This window comes from Rattus norvegicus, chromosome 2, assembly GCF_021556685.1.
Source record: "Rattus norvegicus strain SHRSP/BbbUtx chromosome 2, alternate assembly SHRSP_T2T, whole genome shotgun sequence".
Lineage (NCBI taxonomy): Eukaryota > Metazoa > Chordata > Mammalia > Rodentia > Muridae > Rattus > Rattus norvegicus.
In genome coordinates, this window is record NC_141535.1 from 226,989,400 (window position 1) to 227,012,866 (window position 23,467).

The window sequence follows — 23,467 nt, forward strand, 5'->3', positions numbered from 1 at the left end:
ATGTACATGCACACACATGTGCACACAAAACACACAATTTATATACACACATGTATGCATGCACTGCATGTATACACGTGCACACACACACTCACGCACACTCACGCACAGAGACACACACATACACAGACACACCCTAGTTAGTTCTGAAATGGAGAAGACAAGTAATACAATTTAATATTATATTATAAAACCTGTTAAGAATCATCAAACTTGCAGATCCACATTATTCTTATATTATGTTATCTGATGCTGTGAAAAGTAAACTATTTAGTGATTTTCTCAGATATCATCTGCCAAAAGTCCTTGTCATTGTAAAATCATCCTAAGAGTCAATAGGAACCTCAGAGGTACACTTGCAAGACACATTTATTAAAAAGCCACCAACTCAAATGTTTCTTACTCTTGTGTTATTGCTTTAAGCAAAGTCACACACCAGTAAAAATCCCATCTTAGTGGGGAACACCCCGGCCTTCCTACAACCGCTCTGTAACGCCACCAATCGCTCAGGTCCACTTCAGGCATTCTTAGTAGTAGTCACATTCCAAATATTTATCCAAGTCTGGTTTAAGTTTCTCTTTACATGAGAGAACAGAACCCACCTCACAGGACCTGCCATCATTGCAGCTTCTGCTCCTGTCCCTGACAGGTAACATGACGGCTTCTAAGGAACATAGTCATATCTGCACTTCATACGTTCAATGTCCTCGCATCTCTCACTCAACCCCAATGACTTCACGTTTCATTTTGGCTCTAGCTCTCACTAGCCATTGTTGAACACTCTTCAGTGTTCTTTTCAATGCCTATGTCACTCCTTGCTTGATTCTGGAACTGCTAAGCTCAGGTGTGCTCTCCAAACTCTTTATTCTCTAAGGCCTGTCACTCTCATTTCTGAGAAGCCCTACATATGATGCTACTTATGCACCGGGGTCCCACCATAATACAGGGCAGGATGCCACCTTGATTTTTAACATTTAAGTGTTTTACTGGATATTTCTTATTTACATTTCAAATTTTATCCCCTTTCCCCCACCCAACACCCACCCAACCATTCCAGCAAAAAGTTGCAAGTAGAAGACGCCCTAAGGGAAGCACCCGCATCTTCGTTTGCACCATGGTCTGCTTTCTTGCATCCAAGACCCTCAGAGGCACACGGGACTCAAAGGGGCTTTAAAAACCATTGGTTGAATAGTTTGCTGCCATTGCCCTGAAATGCAAACTAAATTTGAACACAGGGCTTTGCATTTTCATTCTGCAAGTTAAGTAGCTGGAACTCTTTAAAGCTGATGCTGCCTTGTTGATCAGCTCTGGTTCCTTGCTCTGGTTCCGCACAGCTATGCTTTCTACCAAAGTCCCACTCATATTTTATAGTATCCTCCCTCTAACTTTAGCCTGCGAGAACTTAAAAACTCTCAAGCGAGCACTAACACGTTCACATCTACATCTGTACTCGGCCATTACTAAGTCAACCTTTTTATCCGTTGTTAGGTCTCCTCATCCAAAATGCTCTGATAGCATTTTTATCCACAATACTCTGATATATCCTTTTAATATCCTCTGAGCATTATGGATTTAGCGAATCCTCTAAAAATACAATATGTCTGAAAATATGACAGTTTTGAGGTGAATATGTTAGGCACTGTCACTAACCACCCTCCATGTGGGGGCCTTACATCCATCTACATCTCCCTGAAGTGAAGTGCTTAATCCAGGACAGAAGCTCTGGCTTTAGTTTCATGGCTACATTTGATCCAAGAAAAAAAGCTTTATGATGTTCAGATATCATGAATTTATTTTTATCAATTTTGAAGCTGCCATTTAGTCTTTTTGACCCCAAGCTTGAGTCCTTTATTGGGGGATCCAAGAATTCACAGAAATAATGGGTTATGATCATTGCTACTTATAAACTCTAAAGGTAGCTGACTATTCAGAAAACTTAACATTCATAAAAAAGATGGTGATTTAGTCTATAATAAAATAAGTTATGTAGTGCAGTTTTGCTTGGGTGTTTGGGCTGAAATTTAAACAAAGGTAGAAGATGGAGAGCCCAATAGATTACTGTCAGCTCACTAAGGCTTTTACACAGTGACCAATGGCCTTTTCACACATTCATGACTACTTTATGTTAAAAGATTACACCTCAAAGAAGATAGGCTCATGGGATTTGGTGAACTTACTGCATGGGCTTCTGCAGTCAACACCAATTTGCCCCATGCCAGTAGAAAAAGAATTAGAAGGAAGGGGTAGGGATACGTGAAGGATCTTCCACACAGAAAAAAACAAGACGAAGGGAAAAAGCTTGCTTTCAACTGCTATGCTTCTGTGGAGGTGAGAGAGACTTCCTTACATCATCTTTGATGGGGACTCACAGAAAGAGCAGGAGAGGCGAGGGTTCTGAGAAGAGTACTTCTGAAAGCTTTATGTAAGATGTGTGGAAGATGTTAACAGAATCACGAAGGAGCTGACACGTCTCACAAAGTAAGTGAGCACAGGACAACTATGCCAGCTTCACTGAGCCTCAGGCTGGAGCATGAGTTCTTAGTGCCACCATTAGGCAGCAGAGATGATGACTCATTTGTTGTGGGTGTACACCAGGAGACAGAACTTAACTTTAGTAGGATTGCTACTTTGGATAAGATAAGCTACTGTCATGAGTGCGCCTTGTGCATTATGTAATATTTTGCATCTTCTGGTTCCTATCAACTAGACGTCAGGAGCAATTGTGATAATCAGAGATGCTTGCAGTTTTACTCAGCGTCTACCCCTATAAAAGGAAGGGAAAACTCTTCCCAGTGGAGAACCACTATAGAGTCACATCAGTGAAGCCTTGGACAGTGTGAACAAAGGTTGCTGCTCTAAATATCATCCACAAACTCCTTCCATGTGGATTCCATCAGAAAGGTGAAAATGGGTGTGTTATCTGAGCAATGGATACTTTAGGCAGACCTAAGTAACACCAAATTCCTTATAACTGTTACCCTGCAATACAAAATCCAGAGTAATGTGCTACAAAGCCAAATGTCCTGAGCAATAAACACATGAAAAGGCTCTATGTTAAGACAGAACAAAGTATGCAGTCCTATAGAAACGTAAAGAAAGGCTCTATCCACCAACCAAAGAGCATACACAGGCTGGTCAGAGACTCCTAGCACATATGCAGCAGAGGACTGTCCTGTCTGGCCTCAGTAGGAGACGATGAGCCTTACCCCTTAGAGACTTGATGCCCCAGAGTGTGGGGATGTGGAGGGGGACACTCTCTCAGAGTGGGAGAGAGGATGGAGGAAGAACTCTGTGAAGGGGAACCAGGAGGGGAGCAACATTTGGAATGTAAAAAAATAAAATAGTTAATTAATAAAAAATAAAATATAATTCTGTACACAGAATACACCTACTTATTTATTTCTCAAGGAGTAAGGGAATAACCCTTATAAGTAGAACAATGGATCAATACTAAAGAGAAAAATCACATTTTTCTCCTGTTTTGGAAGGGGAACAAGATCGTCAAGGCTCATGGAATTGATAACGTGTAAAAAGAAAGGTTCTGGGAAAGGTTACACAGCAGAAGGCTCGATGTTCCCCAGCTCGTGCGATCACAGGCAGTGAACAGCTTAAAGCTCTACCTCAGTTAGCAGTTTATAAAAACCATCTCTGAAGAACAAGAGCGGATGGTGAGCTGAAACACTGTAAGAGGCAGGTCCATAGACCCAGTTTCTGTACCGCCAGCAGCAACAGGGCAGGAGTGGTGCTGGAGAACATGGTGGGGAGGAGGGAACACCAAATAACCAATTCTCTTCACAAGGAAGGAAGTCTGTGCCCTTATCAGACATGGTCACATCAGCATGTTGGAAACACAGAACCACGCAATGGGTTTTAACCATGCTAGGTATGAATGAGGCTCACTCCCAATTGCCTAGAAACTGTCAGCGATAGCTCTGGTAGGTTCTGGAAGTGTTAGGATCCCAGAGAAATCTCTGTTGTCCCTTTTAAGAAGAGGCATTGGTCTCGGGTCTCAGCCGACACACTACCTAGAAGACTTCTCAGAAAGAAGGTGAAGTTCAAAGGTTGTCACTCCAGATAATTGACGTACACTGAACATTCTTCAGGGAAACCAGAAACACAATTTTCACTCAGCTGGAACCAAATGGCCTTTTCTGTGGTGCTTCAAGTTATGCTAAGAACTACTTACCGAGAGCCCAAGATTTGTCTGGGGTAACTATTTTTGGTCCAAAGGATGAGATTATCTTGAAAATTTGGAGCATAATGCTGAGTTTAAAATGTCTTCTATGATCTCTTGACTTCTAGGGTTTCTCTTCAAAAGTAGGGTTCTCAAGACAGATTTGATATTGAAATAACCTAACTTTATCAGGCCTGAAAGAATTCTATCTATAGCCATAAAAAAGAAGAAAAGCCCACGATGATCTATTGAAAGGACCCTGGACGAGTCAGTGGCAGAAGAAATGTCGGCTTGAAGACGACTGAAGCCTGCTACTGAGTTTCAATTTTCCTGTGACTAATACAGGGAGGGTTTTATAATACTCAAATTATACTGCCGCAGATAGTTTTTAAATCAGCTCTTTAGACTCATTGCATAACTCCTGGGGAACTATTTTTACTCCAAGTGTCATTTTATTTCCTACTTTGATTTCATCTATCTGAGACTAGATCACATTGCTTTTATTACCTTTCTTTCCTGTTCCTTCCATTGTTTCCGACTCCATGGGAGCTGACATCTTTGGCTACTTAGCCCCTTTCTCCCCAACGTAAGCTACCCATTCTGTTACCCATGTGGCAACTTGCCTATGCGTCTATGTCTGCTATCTGGAAAGTACACAGTTCAAATTTCCAGCATGTCTGTGGTAGTGTCCAAGTGGTTCTAGTTCCTCAAGCACAGACAGGAAAGTGACTTAAAGGAACAATTCTGTCAGAACAGCATGCTGGGTGAAAGTAAGGAGTTCAAACTTCAGTAACCCTACAGAACATTCAGCTTTGCTGACCACAGCATTGAGGGAAAGCATCAGAGACCTCCTGATGTCAGGTCATGGAAAGCCACCAGCCTCTTCTAGACGGACCTTTTCGAGAATCTCCCATAAGGTTCTTTTGGGGTCCTTTTCACCCAAGGACACCATAGCTATTGAGATTCAGCACCAAGATCCAAACTCTTCCCATGGTTAAGTTTACTCATTCAATCCAAGACAGGCATAGGGGAAGAAACGTCAAATATGCTTTTATATTGCTACTTTCTCCAAGCCCTCCCTCTAACTGTATTCTTATTCCTGAGAGATTAATTCTTCTACCTTGCATGGTATCACCATCCCATAACACATTTACAATTTTTAAATGGTGATAAAAATAAGTGATTTTAAGTACCATTCAACAGTGAATATCCCTTTAGGAAAATAAAATATTTAATCTGCTTGTTGTGAAATCAAGTTATTAAAAGTAGCTTTATATATATATGTATTTCTATATGTATTTATACATATATTTATATATGTATATGTATTTATACATACATACATATATATATACATAAATATATATACAGCATGTGTATCTTTTTTAAAGTGTCAAGTCATGTTTTATAAAAGTCAAGCATTTGTATTAAATGCCCACTAGGCACTACTTAGTATTCTAGGTTCTGGGACAGGGTTGGGAAAGAGAGCAAAGTGAAATCACATTGTGGTAAAATGTAGTGTTTATGAAAACAACAGGGCACTTAAAGGCCGCCAGCACTGACCTCACATGAAATTTCCCCAGGAAGCACTAGTACCCTAGGCACAGATGGTCGCAAAGCTGCTAGGTCATCAGTTCCCTTCTGTCCACGTAGGTCCTCAGAGTATTTTGCTCTTGAGTCTGTCGGAAGGCTGACCTCAAGGTAGTCTTCAGGACCTGTAATAAATTACGCGAATACAAGTTATTATCATCCCATCCACTACTAAAAGACCAATTGCTGGGGAACAAATTTCATCAGTACAGAGAGTGAGTCTTGGACAGTTGAAATAATAATCTTTATCATTAAAATAATGTCTTGATTGAATACTATTACAGTACTTATGACTAAGCCTCACTGGTTATGTGATTATATGTTCATCTGCTTGTCAAATCTTCACAAAACTTTCAAATATCACGGTTTTCCATTGCTATTAATAAGCTAGTGCAATATTAGAAAATTCACTTCATGTGACAACTGTAAAAAAGTTCAGTTAGTACACTGAAGCCGAAGTACTAATATATATATATATATATGTGTGTGTGTGTGTGTGTGTGTGTGTGTGTGTGTGTGTATACACACACATACATAGATATTCTAATTTTTAAGTACTAATTATAAGCCGGGAATGGTTGTTACACCTGCCAACTCCAGAATTGCAAGCGGGAAAAGATAGCTGTGCTAAAAGTTCAAGTCCAGTGTGGGTTACATAATGCGTTCCAGAACATTGGGCTAAAGCATAAATATTAAACAACTATTAAGTAAAATAACGCTACTCACTAAGTTTAACAGTGAGACTCATGACGGGTAGGTGACCTAGCAGTTCAGAGCCCTTAGTGCTTTTCCAGAAGACCCAAGTAGTTCAGGTCCAGCACCCATATCAGGCAGCTCCCAACTGCCTTTGACTCTAGCTTCCCAGCCTCCTTAGACACTCACACATAGATGCATATACTTACCTAGATAAATATGCACATATAGAAATACAAATAATAAAATATGTATACTAATCAAAATATATAAGTGTTCTATGAAAATAAGTGATTCCATTCAAATGGCAATTCTAGGAACAATGAAATATATCACTATGCATTTCAGAGCTTAGAGATGGGTTAAGGGACGGGTGTTTGCATTGTTTAACATGTAACAGGAGCATTAATCTCAATTATCCAAACTGTTCGCAGTTGAAGGAAAAAATAAAAAAAATGTTATGAATAATAAACCTATTTTAAAAAGCTACTCAGTGTCAAAAAACCCAAAGTGTGTTTATTCAGACCATACAGCTTAAATTAGGGTTTTTCAGAATGACATCACATCTGTAATTTTTAGGAATTTCTACAAAAGCTGGCCTGGGCATGTCAATTGAGTTTGCCTTTCCAGGACGGGCTCTTGCTGTTGGGCGGAGGAATAGGAATGCTTCCATGTCACCAGACAGGGCTATTATGCCATTTTAAAGGCAAGTTGCAGACATGAACAGTATTCACTCGTTAAAGGTGCCCAACCACCCCCAATCCTGGCTGGTATGAGTGGCTGCTATTTCTTTACTACCCCAGCATTAGTGTCCTTTCTCCTGCCTTCAGTTAGGATTGGCCACTCTTTTCAGTTTGCTTAAGAGTTTTCTGGCTTCAGTGATGTCAGGGTGTCAGGAAACCCTGTATCACACCTCAGTCTGAGCAAACTGAAAGAGTTGTCTTCCTTCTAAGTAAAATTAATATACAAAATCATAAAATTAACCTGTGACACCTTAGAGGGACCCAACTCTTCTCATAGGTCTTTAGCAGAGAATTAAACACTTCTAGATATTGTTAGGAATGGCGTTGCTGATGGTATCACTCATTGCAGGCACCCTTAAGGAACACTCTTCCAGGGATTACCAAAAGCCTCTCCAGCAGGCATCTGGCACCTTGAATGGCGGCTAGCAGAACTTTCTCTTATGTTGGTTGCTATGAAAATGAAGCTTTCAACTAAACTATCCATCTCTAGGTGATGTGATATATGGTCACTATGGTTACCTGGCTGCTTTGAACATTTCAATGATGGCTCGAGGGAGCACATGTCGCTCCAGGAACACTGGAACCTCAAATGCCGATGCCCCTTAGCAAAGGACATGGCATCAGTCATCCATAAATACTCCAGGGTTCAACAGATAGAAAGCTTATCTTTATGCTCGACAAGATCTGTTGACCACTAGATGATGTCATCTGCAGCTGCTCCAATGTTTCCTGGCCCTAGCTGTTCTGGATCATGTCATAGCACGACATGCCCTAGTTAGGTAAGAAAGATGGAGAGTACCTTAGTGAGTCAGCAAACAGAAAAACCGGAGAGAAGGTTAAGCCTACATGAGGCTTGTGACTGGTATAGCATCGGTGATGATTAAAGTGAAAGGCTTGTCATGGTTGGTGGGATTATAGGCTGAGCACAGGTGTATCCTGGCTCTTCACTTGCTGCATTAGTAGCCTGTTTGCTACTCTTAGGAGATAGTTTGGATGCTTCTCATTTATACACTGATGTCACTCTTATCTCCAGCAATGGAATGATAAGTAATCATTCCAATCCCCTCCTAAATCAGCGGTTTTCAGTCTTCTTAATGCTGCAATCCTGGAATACAGTTCTGCATGGTATGGTGACTCCCAACCATAAAATCATTTTCATTGCTACTACATAGCTATAATTCTGCTTCTGTTATGGATTGTTATGTAAATATCTGTGTTTTCCAATGGTCCAATGTGCTTGCTGGTCCTTTCTGGTTTCTGGCACACCCTCTTTACAGAAAGAATGCACTTTCAATCTGTTCATGGTTTTCTTTGTGCAAAAATCAATCTTATTCTCCCCCAACAGTTATAATACTAACACCTAGCCTTGGTAGAAACCTAAAATACTCATGACACATGTAACACATGATAGAACATACAACAGGGAGAACGTACACAGAAAAGCCTGTGCTGTAGCAATGAGGAAAAGAACCCAGATCCTTTAGGAAGCTAAACTTTCTCCGTGCTCCGGCTCACTGCCTCCCTCCAATTTTTCCTTCGCTGTAAGAAAATAATGTCTATTTCTGCTCCAGCTGTGTGTCTTGACTCATCTCTTTATTTGGGGACATGAGAGCCTAGAACCACTCTGAAGTTTGATATCTATCATGTCCAGACAAGGCAGTAAGTCACCAGCTCCAAAAGGAGAATGAAGATCGGAGGAGCCTCAAGAGGACGCAGTGGGGCAGACTCCAGCCACTTGGAAGAGCAATTTCATTTTGTTTTCCTTCATTTCTGTGTTGTGAAAATTGAAGAACTAGGGCACAAAGCACCCCACATTTCCAGATTTCTCCTAATTCTGCTCTTGTTTACAACAGACGAAAAGGAGACTTTATTTCCCTAGAAATCTAAAACTGTTTTGTGAGCAGTCTTATTCTGCCTTTGTGTCCCTCCTCCCCAGATTCAACATTGCATGAAACTATATTTTTTCACTGATGAAAAAGGTAAGAGGCAGGTTTTACTTAATATAGCATAAAACAAGGCATTCTACCACAGCAGTATCAAAGCGGTGTTTTCTTGGAAAATAATTTCTCTGTAATGTTGGGTTATAAAGAAATATTTTTTATCTTAAGGATACAACAAAAAGAGATCTTTGTGATTGCAAACAGAAAACTGGAAACTAAATATACAACAGAAAAACAAACGAGATATGCTGTAAGATAAAAAACTAATTAAGTTCTATCAGATAATATTTAACATTGAGAAATACTTTTGCAGCATAGCTTGAAAAATCAAGCTAAAAAAACTGTCAACTTAAAGGTTTATGCATATATGTATGTATATATTTATATATATGTGTGTGTGTATGTATGTGTGTGTATGCATGTATGGTATGATGAATGATTGAGAACAGACTAACCATTTCTATATCAAAATCATTGGAGTAACTATCTCTAGATTCTAAATTTTATCATAGATATGCGAATATCATGGCCTTATTAATAAAGAAGTTGGAGAGTATCAGTCTTATTTATCTATCATCTATCAAATCTATCATCCCTGATATATATATATATATATCATATATGATATGTATGTGTATGTATACACATATATATGTATATATATCATCAATTGTTTATGCAATCATGGTTTCTCTACAGTGAAATGTATTTTACAGAATAATTTATAGAATAAGATATATGAATTTATTTCAAACCAAGTAATGAATTGATCGTGACCTCAGGCTAAGTATATGTATCTCCTACAATATGCAAGTAAGACATAGATTGTTTACGAAAATAATTGCTTTAGAACACTAGCTATTGGCAGGTTCCACAGAGTTAGAGCAAACACTGAACAGTTCTGAAAGCCCCATGTTAATCAGCAGTTAGATGAACACAGATGCCCAAGCAGAGCAAACAGAGACTAAAACATGATTGGAAAATACAATTTCAAATATAAGGTTGGCTTTCCAAAGCAAATTACTTTCCAAAAATTAAGAAACCCCAGATTCAAAACACCAGTGAACCGGGGCTCCTGAGACAAACAAATCAGACCAGGAAAGGCCTTAGGAAATCAACGTTCATGGCAAAATACTAAAATCAAAGCGGTAACAAGTCAGACTTTCCCAGCTGCAACTATTTTTTTGGAAAAAAAACCATTTTGCCTTTGTCTGAATGAAACTTATACTTTTTCTAGACCAAATATACTAGACAAAAATGCTGGGCCTGGATAAGGTAACATGGGGAGCTGGATATATTCTAATGTGTCAAAGTTAGCAGAGAAAGATAGGAAGGGCCAGTGCGTCTCCATAGCTTAAGTGAGTGGGAGAGCATGGCTGTGTGACGCCTGTGTGTTCAAACCAGTGTGCTCATAAAAGCTGCAATAGCAACTGACAGTTGACAATAGTTTCCAAGAAAAGCATTGTCTCTCACTAAAACTAATCACTCCCTGGACCAATAATCTATCACATAAGAGTCAACAAAATCAATACGAAGAACATCAACACTGGCGAAATTAGTTTTATTTAATGGAATATTTCAGAAAAAAATGTTAGTCATTCTGTTAGTTAAGTTTCCATCAATGTGACAAAATATCCCAGATAAATACTTAAAATAGCTTGATTCAAAGAATGCTTGACTAGAATACACAAAGCTCTGGGTTCTAGCTCCAGTACTAACTCAATCAGGTGTGGGAACTGATAGACTTGGGAGAATCAGGAGTTCAAGACCACCCGTGGCTACATAGTGAGGACAAGGACAGTGTGGGCTATATAACTCCTTTACACTGATACTTCATACATTCTGTTCTTTTCAGTTTATCAAGACACAGTGAATGTTATTTTTAACATACATAACCCTAATCCCTATTCAATGCGGGCTTATTGAATTTCAGAGTGAATTGTAGATAATTTTTAATTGTATGAGTTAAAAACATCCTCCTCCATAAATTGTTGAGACAAACAGAAAGTTCTTTTTCCTAAAGCTTTTTAAAACTCTAAAGGAAAGAAAACTTTTAGGTATGATGTTAAGATTCAAAGAAGCAGATACAATTAGCCTAAAGCCATAAGTAGTACATAACAGGAAAATCTTAACTTTTACAAAGTAAATAAAAAAAATTATGGATTTTTCTTCACTAAGAAGGAAAGTAAAACTTCAATAAATCTTAGGAATGGTCTTGTTTATTTGCTTCCATATAAACTTTACATTCCTAGGGGATATTTACAAAAATATAATCTTTTGGCATGTAAACACAAACTGTTGTATATAATTTGCCTAGTATATATATTATAATGTGATTTGTGCATATAGTGTATATATAAATATATATTTATTCAAGTTATCTTCTACAGATATAAGTATGAATATAATATACCTAAATTATGTATATAAATAAAAATGTATAGTATCTTAAGAATTCCATTATAAATATACATACTTCTCAAATATGAGTATATCTTTTATAATGAATCTCATAGAGTATTAGATTCCAGATTGGCTTTCTCAACAGAACAGTGACTGGAAGAGAAAAATCACAATAGTAATTGTATAAATTTTCTCACTGCTTCTTTCTCCATTCTCTAAAATAATAAAATATTTACTATTTTGTTCCATGTTGAACTTGATAGGCAATCAATAATTATCGGTAAAAAAAATTCGTTATAGATGAACTCCCATTTAGTGGTATCATAAAATGTTTAATTTCAAAAATATTCATTTTTTAGATTAAAATACCTAGTATGTTCCTAAATGAACAATAAAGTAAAACAATCCTAGCCACTTCTTTGCTCTACATATGAAGTATAAAAGCATAATAATTCAGTCCCCAGTACATTCTTTGGTACCTAGCTTTTAGCTTTGTTATGGTCCTTTATCTTATAAAACAAATTGGTAGGTGGAGTAAATATTAGTAATATTTAGAAAATACTGTTCAAATGTCTTTCCAGGAAAGTAATTATTGTGATTAGCGAGAAGTGGCTGATTACTAGCTAGAGCAGAACATGCTTAAATAAAATATAGATCATAGATCATGAGTAAACATTTGATTCTGATGCCTTGGTCATCATAAATGATCCTTTTAGCCCTGCTTTACAGTTCTGTGCACCTCAAGGTTCAACTCTTGGTATACAGTTTGAAGCTTTGTATTATACTGAGTTAACAGAGATTAAAAGTCCACCTTTTCATGGGCTCCAGGCAAGTGGCCCTCTGCTGCTGTGAGTTTCGAATCTACAGATCCAATCAAACATTGATTGAAAGTAGTTTATAAAACTATGCCTGTACTAGACAAATACAGACATTTCTGTCACCACTATTTCCTAAATAATACAGTACTTACAATATTATATTGCATTAAGTGCAAGTAATTTAAAGACTGAAAGAACTTGGGTATATGTGCATAGGACATACGCAGATGCTGTATCATTACATAGGGGGTGTAGAGATCTTTGGTTATGGTGAACCTGGCATTCTGGAGTCAACTCCCTGCAGGTATCAGGCTCTGCATCTTCAGTTTCTTCACTTTGATGTTAAAGCTGATGCTCAGGCAAGCCTGAGAGTGAGCCTTTACTACAGCAGATGACTGCTTCATTTTAAATACGCAGAAGAATGACCAAAAAAAGGAATAAAGAAACAAATGTAGACAATAGAATAAACCTGAACAAGAATTCATCAAGATTCATAAAAGTCTTTAGAAGACTTAGAATAGGCGTCATAAACTCAGGACCTTGAAACCCGAGCCTCTACTGCCTCAGAAAAAACTCACCAATTTAATAAATTATGCAAAGCAGAGAAGTACTTCAGGACAAAAGAAATCCCTGTGTAAAGTATCAGATACCTGAACTCACATTCATAATTCAGACTATTCGAGTAATATACATTTCAAACAATCCATCATTTTAATTGGAATTCTGAAGTAATAATGAACCATTAGTTTCTTAGAGAAAGAAAAAGGCAGATATCCAATTCCTAAATGTTAAAGGTGTCACATAATAATTTTTCAGGATTTAATAAATTCTAAAAGGTTCATAACAGTACTAATGGCCTTTCTCTTAAATGTATTATATATACCTTTACTGTTGGAATCAACTAATAATTGTTTAAATTAGGGGGGAAAACTCAATGTAGGGTATCTTAGGGTTTTCATTGCTGTGAAGAGGTACCAAGGCAACAGCAGCTCTTATAAAAGACAACATGTAATTGGGGCTGACTTACAGGTTCAGAGGTTCAGTCCAATATCATTACGGTAGGACATACGGCAGCCTCTAGGCAGGCATGGCACTGGAGGAGCTGAGAGCTCTACCTCTTGTTCCAAAGGCAGCTAGGAGAAGGTTAGCTTTCAGGAAGCTAGGATGTGGGTCTTAAAGCCACACCCACTTCCTCCAACAAGCCTACACCTACTCCAAGAAGGTCACATCTCCTAATAGTGCCACTCTTTGGGCCAAGCATATTCAAACTACCAATATGGTCTCTGAATCCTATTGGTAATTAAAAAATATTCATGTAGAATTAGATGCTGAGAGGACTTTTCTTACGGAGCCAGAGGATTTTCAGTATATTTTACAGGCAGTGCAGAATCCCTTAACCTAGTGAGTGAGGGGGAGAGAGACAAAGGCCACTGACTAGGAAATACATGCCCTGAAAGGATAGATGATGATCTTTGCAAATCAGATAAGAGGGCAGACATTTACGTGGCAGAGATATGGTGAAATGGGAGAGAGAAAAGTCTCTGTGATAGCTTAGAGTCATGGCACACTGGTACAGTCTTTAAAATGGAGCATAGGAATTGGACTCATTTCTTTTTATAGAAGCAAGAGAGGAGAAAACAATGAATCAGCAGATCTTGAGATGGGAAAGAGGCCTGGTAGGGAAAGTGTGCATTAGAACAGTGACCAAGGGTTCTATAAGGGTAAGACAATTTTCCCAACACACCATGCTACAGATAATTGTACTATGGTACAAAAACAATGGGAAATAAAGCAGCCGTCATTCAGCATGCACAAAGTCAGGGGAACCAAGCACTAGTCATAATGCAACTACATTTTAAAACAGTATAAACTCTATTCAAGACTGCCCCTCATGATATAGTAAAATCATGTCATTAAATTTCTTTCCTTGAAATTTTGTACAGCTTCACAAATAATTATTGATAAAAGTTTAATCTATCTATCTATCTATTAATCTATCTTTTATCTATCTATAGTGAGTATATATACATACAACATATGAGAATTTATACATCTATGTGTATATCTGCTTATCTTTCCATGGGTATATATGTCCAATTTATCTGTGTAATAAAGCTCCTATGAATATTTGCGTAGACAAAGGCATTCATTCGTCTTAGGTAAACAGTTGGAAAATAGGGAGGTTTGTGTTCAAGCAGCTAAGAAATTACAAAACTTTTCCAAACTTGGCTGTACCATAATAGATGTCCACAAGCGGTAATAGGAATTCCAGCTGCTAAACAGCAGCCTTGTTCATTTCAGCCCTTAAAGTGGCTATGTATGGCTTACAATGGTTTTAATTTTTATTTCCCTGGTTAATCATAGCATTGATAATGATTCCTTGCTTTCTTGCATGCTAGATATTTTGCTTGATGACATATCTATTTAAAGATCTCGCTGAAAATTTTAGTTATATAATTTGAATGTTTCCTGTGCTTTCCGGATATCTACGTCTACTGGATTCACATCTTTTACAACGGATGTTCCTCCTGTTTATGAAGGGAAAGTTTCTTCTATGCATGCTAGGTCATTTTTAATGTGCTGCCAGATGTGAACTTTGAATTACGTGTTTATTCTATAGTTATTCTTAGGTTTTCTTGGAGATGAAGCTTTATTATAGGGAAACAGCTTGATTCATCTTAAAACTCACTATTAAATTTGTGCAGAAGAACCAGTATAGTTCACTACACAGGGATGATTTTGCTTCAAGTACCCAGATACCTGATGTTCTGAAGGTAATGAAGTTTTACCATTCTTGCTGGAAGAGACACAAACGACACTCTGCCTTGAGTGAACCCATGTGTTTGTTGGATTCTTAGGGGGGTTCATTGGTTTTAAGTAGATTCTTCACTCACATCAATGAACTTTACAGACAGAATCCTCCTTTAGTGCATTCTGCTGGCTTCTTTCTGCCACTGCCCTCCAAACTCCAATTACCTTAGCCTTCTTGAGAATCCATGCCCTCACTTAAACTCTGTGAAGCCACTGGTCCACTTTCACTCTCTTTCCAGCTGAGGCTTGGGAAGCTTCCGTTTGCAGGTGGCAATGGTAGCTGCTTCGACATTAATCCAACCATTGTCACCATCTTAAGGATGACATCCTTAAACTGCCAGATGTCCAGCATTTTAACACTGTTGCTTCCTATCTGTCAAGTTCTGTTGGATCTAATTACTCCAACTTGGTAAACAGAAGTCCCATGTGACCGTTTCATATTCTGTGTGTCAACATGCACGACCTGTGCTTACCATTTAAGGTTAATAGTTTGAAACCAGGCTGGTTTCACGACTTATTCGACTGAACAGTGGGCAAGCACATCTGCGGTCAGTCAGACTTGAGTCGTGACAGGGATTTTCTTGAGAAAGATTAATGTTGCATTTGTCATTTTAACTAAAACTAATAATTTTCATTGCTATTGAGAAATCTTGCACTTGGCGTGAAAAGATGGGGTTTTGGAAGAAGCACATGCTGACTATGAACTGGAAAGCTTCCAAAGACTTTCCTGACTAGAGTAATAAAAAAAATCATTAATGTGATTTTGGGGTGCTGTGTGAGGCAGCATGTCAGTATTTAGAAGATTGGTGTAATTTGTTATACCAGAATTTTCTAAGTGGCCACTGTATGGCACCATGAATGCAAGAGCAAGGTCAGCCCAAAGTCAAAGACGCTGCGATAGTAAGATTCTGAGATTTTAGAGATGCCGCGTGTAGACGCTGAGTGTGGCTCTGAGGACCCTTCCCCTCTTACTAACGGGTGACTGGGGTAAGAAAGGACATTATCTGTTCACAACATACTGCTCAACCAAGCAGAAGAAGCTGAACGACTTCCATTAAACTGAACATTGAAGACATTTGAAAAAACGGAAGAACATGCCATTTTCCCACTGAGATTTGTCTTTGAAAACATGGAAGTTCTGGTAACATGTATTTTAAACTTTACTGGGAATTAATAGTTTTAAATTTTCATGTTTGGTTATTTGTCCTAAGGCAAATAATAAAAATTTAATGTGGCTGATTGAAAAAAATATCAATGAAAGACTAAAATGAATGAGAACAAATAGCGCACATACACACAAATAAGTCACAATTTTATATATGTGTGTATACATATGTGTACATAAATATATATGTATTTAAATATATAAATCCTTGCATATTAAAAACACCATGTCTTAGGGTTTTACTGCTGTGAACAGCTACCCCATGACCAAAGCAACTCTTTTTTCCTTGTTTTTTCTTTTCTTTTATTGGATATTTTCTTTATTTACATTTCAAATGTTAGCCCCTTTTCTGATATTCCCTCCCAAACCCTCCGTCCCATCCTCTCACCACCTACCTCCATGAGAGTGCTCCCTCACCCACCAACCAACTCCCTCACGCCACCCTGCCTTGACATTCCCCTATACCAGGGCATCAAGCTTTCACAGAAACACGCGTCTCTCCTCCCACTCACATCCGACAAGGCCCATCCTCTGCTACATATGCATCTGGAGCCATGGGTTACTCCATGTGTACTCTTTGGTTGGTAGTTTAGTCCCTGGGAGCTCTGGGGTGTCTGGTTGGTTGATATTGTTGTTCTTCCTATGGGCTTGCAAACCCCTTCAGTTACCTCAGTCCTTTCTCTAACTCCTCCTTTGGGGACCCCGTTCTCAATTCCATGGTTGGCTGTGAACATCTGCCTCTGTATTTGTCAGGCTCTGGCAGAGCCTCTCAGGAGACAGCTATATCAGGTTCTTTTCAACATGCATCTCTTGGCCTCCCCAGTAGTAACTGGGTTTGGTGACTGCATGTGGCAATCTCTGGATGGCCTTTCCTTTAGTCTCTTCTCCACATTTTGTCTCTGTATTTCCTCCTGTGAATATTTTGTTCCCCCTTCTAAGAAGTACTGAAGCAACCACACTTTTCTCTTTCTTCTTGAGCTTCATATGGTCTGTAAATTGTATCTTGGGTATTCCAAGCTTTTGGGCCAATATCCATTTATGAGAAAGTGCATACCAAGTGTGTTCTTTTGTGACTGGGTTACCTCACTCAGGATGATATTTTCTAGTTCCATCCATTTGCCTAAGAATTTCATGTAGTCATTGTTTTTAAAGCTGAGTAGTACTCCACTGTGTAAATGCACCACATTTTCTGTATTCATTCCTCTGTTGAAGGATATCTGGGTTCTTTCCAGTTTTTGGCCATTATAAATAAGGCTTCTATGGACATAGTGGAACATATGTCCTTGTTATATGTTGGAGCATCTTTTGGGTATATGCTCAGGAGTGGTATGGCTGGGTCCTCAGGTAATACTATGTCCAGTTTTATGAGGAACCACCGGACTGATTTCCAAAGTGATTGTACAAGCTTGCAATCCCAACAATGTAGGAGTGTTCCTCTTTCTCTACATCTTCTCCAGTATCTGCTGTCACCTGAGTTTTTGATCTTAGCTAATTTTTTATTTGCATTTCCCTGATGACCAAGGCAACCCTTACAAGGACAACATTTAATTGGGACTAGCTTACCGGTTCAGAGGTTCAGTCCAGTATCATTAAGGCAGGAGCACGGAAGCATCCAGATAAGCATGGTGCAGGAGGAGCTGAGAGTTCTACATCTTCATCTGAAGGCTGCTAGTGGAAGACGCACTTCTGGGCAGCTAAGGTGAGGGTCTTAAAGCCCACACCCACAGTGACACACCTACTCCAATAAGGTCACACCGCTAAACAGTGCCACTCCCTGGGCCAAGCATATATAAACCATCATATACCACAATAAAATATATCATTTGTGACATAAAACCAATATATTTTACTTAGTGTGTGTGTGTGTGTGTGTGTGTGTGTGTGTGTGTGTATGTATGTATGTATGTTCATTTCTACACATACTGTGTATGCAGACAAATGCAAACTTGTGTGGAAATCAAAGGACAGCTTGAGTGAGTTGGTTCTTTCCTTCTAGAAAGGAGATCCATGTTCGGAAGTAAGTACCTTTATCCCCTCAGCCATCTCATCAGCACTTCAAACAACACATTTCACTCACATTAAAATGAGCTTCTTGAGGATCTCATTCTTTAGAAAGTCATGCTTAGAACAAAATATTTGAGAATCGCTAGGCTAAAATAGTCCATCCAGCATTTGTCAGCATAGAGATGACTTAAACTATACATTGCACAAGACCTTCATTCAGAAACAGGACTCCCTTTTGTCCTCTCAACAATTTTCTAATATGTCATTCATAATTTATCTTGTTAATGCTTTCATTGAGGTCCATGTCATGTCTCCCAAGTCAATATAACACCTAATTCTCCCCAGGCACTGTAGCAGTGATCTATATATCACAGTGGTAGAGTAATTACACCTGGTAATGTTTTATTCACATTTGAAAGGACAGTGAATTGAGTAATGCTTAGGTAAAATTCAAACTCCACAGAGAAAAGTGTTTCAGACTTCCACCTACCACAGTGGAACTCTCTGGTCCCTTTTAAATAAAAAAAATCCACGTGTAAATCTTACATTGTTGTCTTCAAAACTACATACCACACACAACATGTTCATTCCTACCACACTTCAAAATTAAGTAATTGAAAGATATAAAAACAAATAATTCCATCAAGAAAATTTCATATATATACAATACACACACACACACACACATACACACACACACACATACACACACACACACATACACACACACACACACACATATATATATAATTTGTTTGGGAGTGTGTATATGTATGATATATGTGGACATGTGCATTATGAGACAAAGTAGGAGTCAAAGAACAACTTTTGGAGTCTGTTCTCTCTGTCCATGTGTATGGGAGTTTTGTAAAGATTGTACTCAGGTTTCTAGTTGCCTGGAAAGTGCCCTTACCCATTGAGCCACCTCTCTGTATCTTAGATAATTTTTAATCACTACATGTGTCTAAGTAGCAGGCTTTACTAACATGTAACCACATAATAATTACTAAAAGTACTAGAAAATTTCCTTCCAATTTGATAAATAATTGTGTTTCAATATAATTGGCCAAGAATGATCTAAAGAGAATGTTTTACATTGTTGGAAAACACCTTTTTATTCCTATGAAGGCTTCAAATTAGAGGATTTCTGCTTACTGCAATTGCCTGAAAATTGGACATAAGTCTTAATGGGCTGTGGTAATAAAGATTTTTGTTGTTAATTAATTTATAAATAAATTTAAAGTTATTGCAGTTTTTTAAAATCTCTTTGATGCTGCAGTCATCTCTCAGATCATCCAAGCAATATCCTGGGCACAGGTTTAGAGCAGTCAGTGGACAACACACCCAACTGTTCCTTAGTGGGGACACAGACTGCTGCACTTCACACTAATGGGGGCCTCCCAAGATGCTCTCAGAAGGACAATCTGTGGGGCAGCCATGATGTTACTGTTATAATTTTATTAATGTCCCACACTGCATGTTATTCAAATCTCACATTATAATACAAATAAATCAATAAGTGTTCTTATACTTTCACTGCTGAAAATATTTTTGACCTGCTTTTGAGCCTATCTTGTTGATATATATATATATACCAATAGAATATGAATACTAATTATTTCACATCTTGCCTACAATGAAATGAGGTATTATTATCTTTGATAACTTATGAAGGACAAAAAGGTAAAATGCAGGCTGCATATCTTTAACTAGATCTTTAAAGAGCCACAGATGGTTTACTATTAATAAGCGGCAAAATCTCAATGGCTAAGGAGTAACCCTTCCTTATCAACCTAGGTATAACATGCTTTCTTTCAGTATTTCAATATTCATATTCATTATTTATTTAAAACATTTAAAAGTTGCTTCAAAACATTTTTCTTTTTTAAAGTAGAATGTCTAAAGATTGTGTACTTGGCCATTTGAGATGCTGTTTCATAAAAAGGTTGTGGCAGGAAAAAAATGAATCATGGAGAGATGAAACAAAGGGAAAAGCAGGGTTTGTTGTGTAGCATAAAGACTCACAAAAGACCTGTCATGCAGTGTTTTGGCGATCTTGATTAGTTGAAATGTATAATTATTTAAAGTCCTGGCACATTCCGGACTGGAAAAGAACTGTTTCTTGGCTTCATGTAGGTTTTCCAACAATGAATTTACAGAAATGTGACAAAGTAGAGACTTAGGTCATCTAGTTTGTTGATGTCAAAACCAAGGTATTAGTAATAATATCAATTATAACAATACCTTTACACATGAATGAGCTAAAAGAAGGAAAATTTCTCCTTGACCCATATAAGAAATCATCACTCCCCAACCCTGCTGATCAGTGTACATCCTTGACTGAATACTAGCTCTTGACTCTTGGCTGACATTCCAGTATGTAGGACTGATGGAGTTCCTGAGTACAGAGAGACTTGGCACTTGCGTAAAAACTTTTCCTACATATCCTGGATATCCTGGGCACTAAAGTTGAAAAAAAAACAATGTTTTACCTTTTCTTTCCTCTCCTTTTCTTTTCTTTCTTTTCTTTTCCTTTTTTCCATCTAGCATTCCTACTCTATCATTGGATTCCCTAGAGGTGAGATCCATAAAGGTTTAGGATCTGGGTAGACTCGAACAAATATACAATCCCAAAGTGCAAACCCAAACAGAGTTTTAAGTGATCTCAGGTGTAAATTCAATTTCTTGCAAAGAAAGACTTAAATGGTTTCTTTAGCAAACACGTTGAAATTAGGCCTCTGGGTCTTTCCTCTGATTGTTTCCTGTTACATTGATTACAGTGGAAAATACTAAAACAACCAGAAACAATCCTCAGAGAGCCATGTCAGCAATCTACATTTGCTACTTCTAGAAAAAAGACTGCAATTTAGTGCTAAGTTCATTGAGAAATTAGAGGAGAATATCAGGATGTGATGAAATCAAGGATGGGCCTTTGATAGAGCATCCAGAGGGAACTCTTAGGGATAAACAGTGAGGTAGCACTTGATAAGTGGGATTAGAAACAGTGACATTCAATAGCAGATGGGAAACAACTATGTCTGTCATTCAAGAGATTAAGTGCAGTGACTGAACAGAACATGAAAGACCAGTATAAAAGGGTCAACAGTATAAAGGAGGGAAGGAGACTATCGCTGATCAAATCATTACTGAAGGGGAGGGTCTTATGGTTCTATTGCTGTAATAAGACACTGTGACTAAAAGCAACTTGGGGAGGAAGGGGTTTTAATTGTGTATACTTTCATACCACAGTCTATCCTCAAAGAAAATCAGGGCAGGAATTTGAGGAAGGGACCTGGATGCAGAATCCCCTCTCTTGTGTCTAAACTGCATCTAGATGTCTTTGGTAAACCTCTATAACCAGAAATCCTTTAACAGTAGCCATAACAGTAGCAACATGACTTGTTACCAAGTGGCAACAAAAATAACTTTATCACTGGGGATCGCCACAACATGAGAAAGGGTACAGAAGGATCATAGCATTAGGAAGGTTGAGAACCACTGCCCTATAAGCTTGGGCAAACTATATGGACTTACCAGTTGATAGTATGTCTTTTCAAATGACTCTAGCTTGTTTCAAGTTGACACAAAAGAAGCCAGGACAAGAGGACCAGACCACAGTAAGTGTAATGACAAATTTTAAGGTCATCAAAAGTTACGATTCCTCAGAGATAAAATCAAATAATCATATAGTGGGTGAATCCAGATACTAGTACTAGACATACAATTCCAATACTTCAGAAACCCAAAGGCCACAGGACAGAGGAACTGGGTAGCGTGTAGAGGACTGCTCATGAACATACTTCTTATATATTTGGTTGTGAGCCTAGCCTTTAACGGCTGAGCCATCTCTCCAGCCCATGAACATACTTCTTATCATTAGTAACAGCATGTGAGAAGACAATGGAATGTTTTCAAGGTCTGAGGATTAAAGCCAGACTTACTAACAGCATAGCTATTTTTCAATATCATTGCAAATACCGACACGTTACATCTATCAAAGTGGATACAGAAAGTTTGCTATCAATGAAATTTGCTAGAGAAGGGGAAGAATCCTAAGAGAAAGATTTGAGATCCAAGAAAACTATAAGCAATGTTTAAGCTGAGCAAATATTGCTTCTGTATTTAACCAACACAGGAAGTCGAGAAGACAGAATAGTTGTCTTATAAAGTAGGAAAAGGAAGTTATGAGTTAAAGCAAAATCGGACCTTTATAATTTTCAGAAGAAAGTAAGATACCAACAATAAAGGTGAAATTGTTGAACTTAATACATAATTCTAAATTGTCACTGAAAAAATTAAAAGGATGCAAATGTAGTCATAATTCAAATGAAGACTCCTCCCCCACACCACCTCATATCCTCCCTAATAATACAGTAAACAGAACATATAGAAATCAATAAAAATGTTTCATGGATTCAAACATACATTTATAAGTCTCACAGTCAGTATAAGTTGGTTAAATGACATATGCAAAATACTAACATCTTCATAAATTCTTAAAAATCAAGCTATCAGTCATTTATAAGGTAGAGTTAAAAATAAAGTCTATAAAGATGATGAAAAAGGAAATATGGTAAACAAAAGTTTAGTGACATAAGCATGAAGATTCATACACAGTGAACAAGAAGGAGAATAACTATCATTTTGAAGAAGACATAGACCACTTACTAATGATAAAATATCAAACCATTAAAAAACTATCAGTTTCAGACTAACTGAATAGTATATACCAAAATCAAACAAAATTTAAGTAACAACCAAAAGACAAGCTAAATCCCATGCTTCTCCTTATTTATTATGAAGAAATAGTCAATTTTTAAAACTGAAAAGGAATGCTAACTTTCAGATGGGGTGCTTATAAAGAAATTATAGTATTAAATACTTATTGTATAAAGGGAAATAGTGTGATTATGTTTCTAAGCATCAAGCATTTAAAATTCAAGGCCTAAAGAGGGAAATATATTAAACAAGGTATCAAAATTAAGATGTTAAAATATATGATTTTTCAAATCTTCAAAAGGTCATTACTTGAGAAAATAAATGAGGTTAACAAACATCCAAGACAAATAATAGGGTTTTTTTTTTGTAAAGGAGAAAGGCAAAATGAAGGGGCTTAATATTTCATT

At 37.7% G+C, this 23,467-nt stretch overlaps 1 protein-coding gene across 16 annotated transcripts in view; it reads right to left on the reverse strand.

The window, feature by feature from the left end:
* Bank1 (B-cell scaffold protein with ankyrin repeats 1) overlaps nucleotides 1-23,467 on the reverse strand; it is a 290,528-nt gene that overhangs the window by 212,832 nt on the left and 54,229 nt on the right. For all 16 annotated transcript variants that reach the window (XR_015666973.1, XM_087629369.1, XM_087629372.1 and 13 more), the window contains 1 exon segment: nucleotides 5,738-5,889. Coding sequence is in view for 15 of the 16 variants with exons in the window: in XM_087629369.1 (XP_087485495.1) it covers nucleotides 5,738-5,889 (152 nt within the window). In the remaining variant the exon portion in view is untranslated.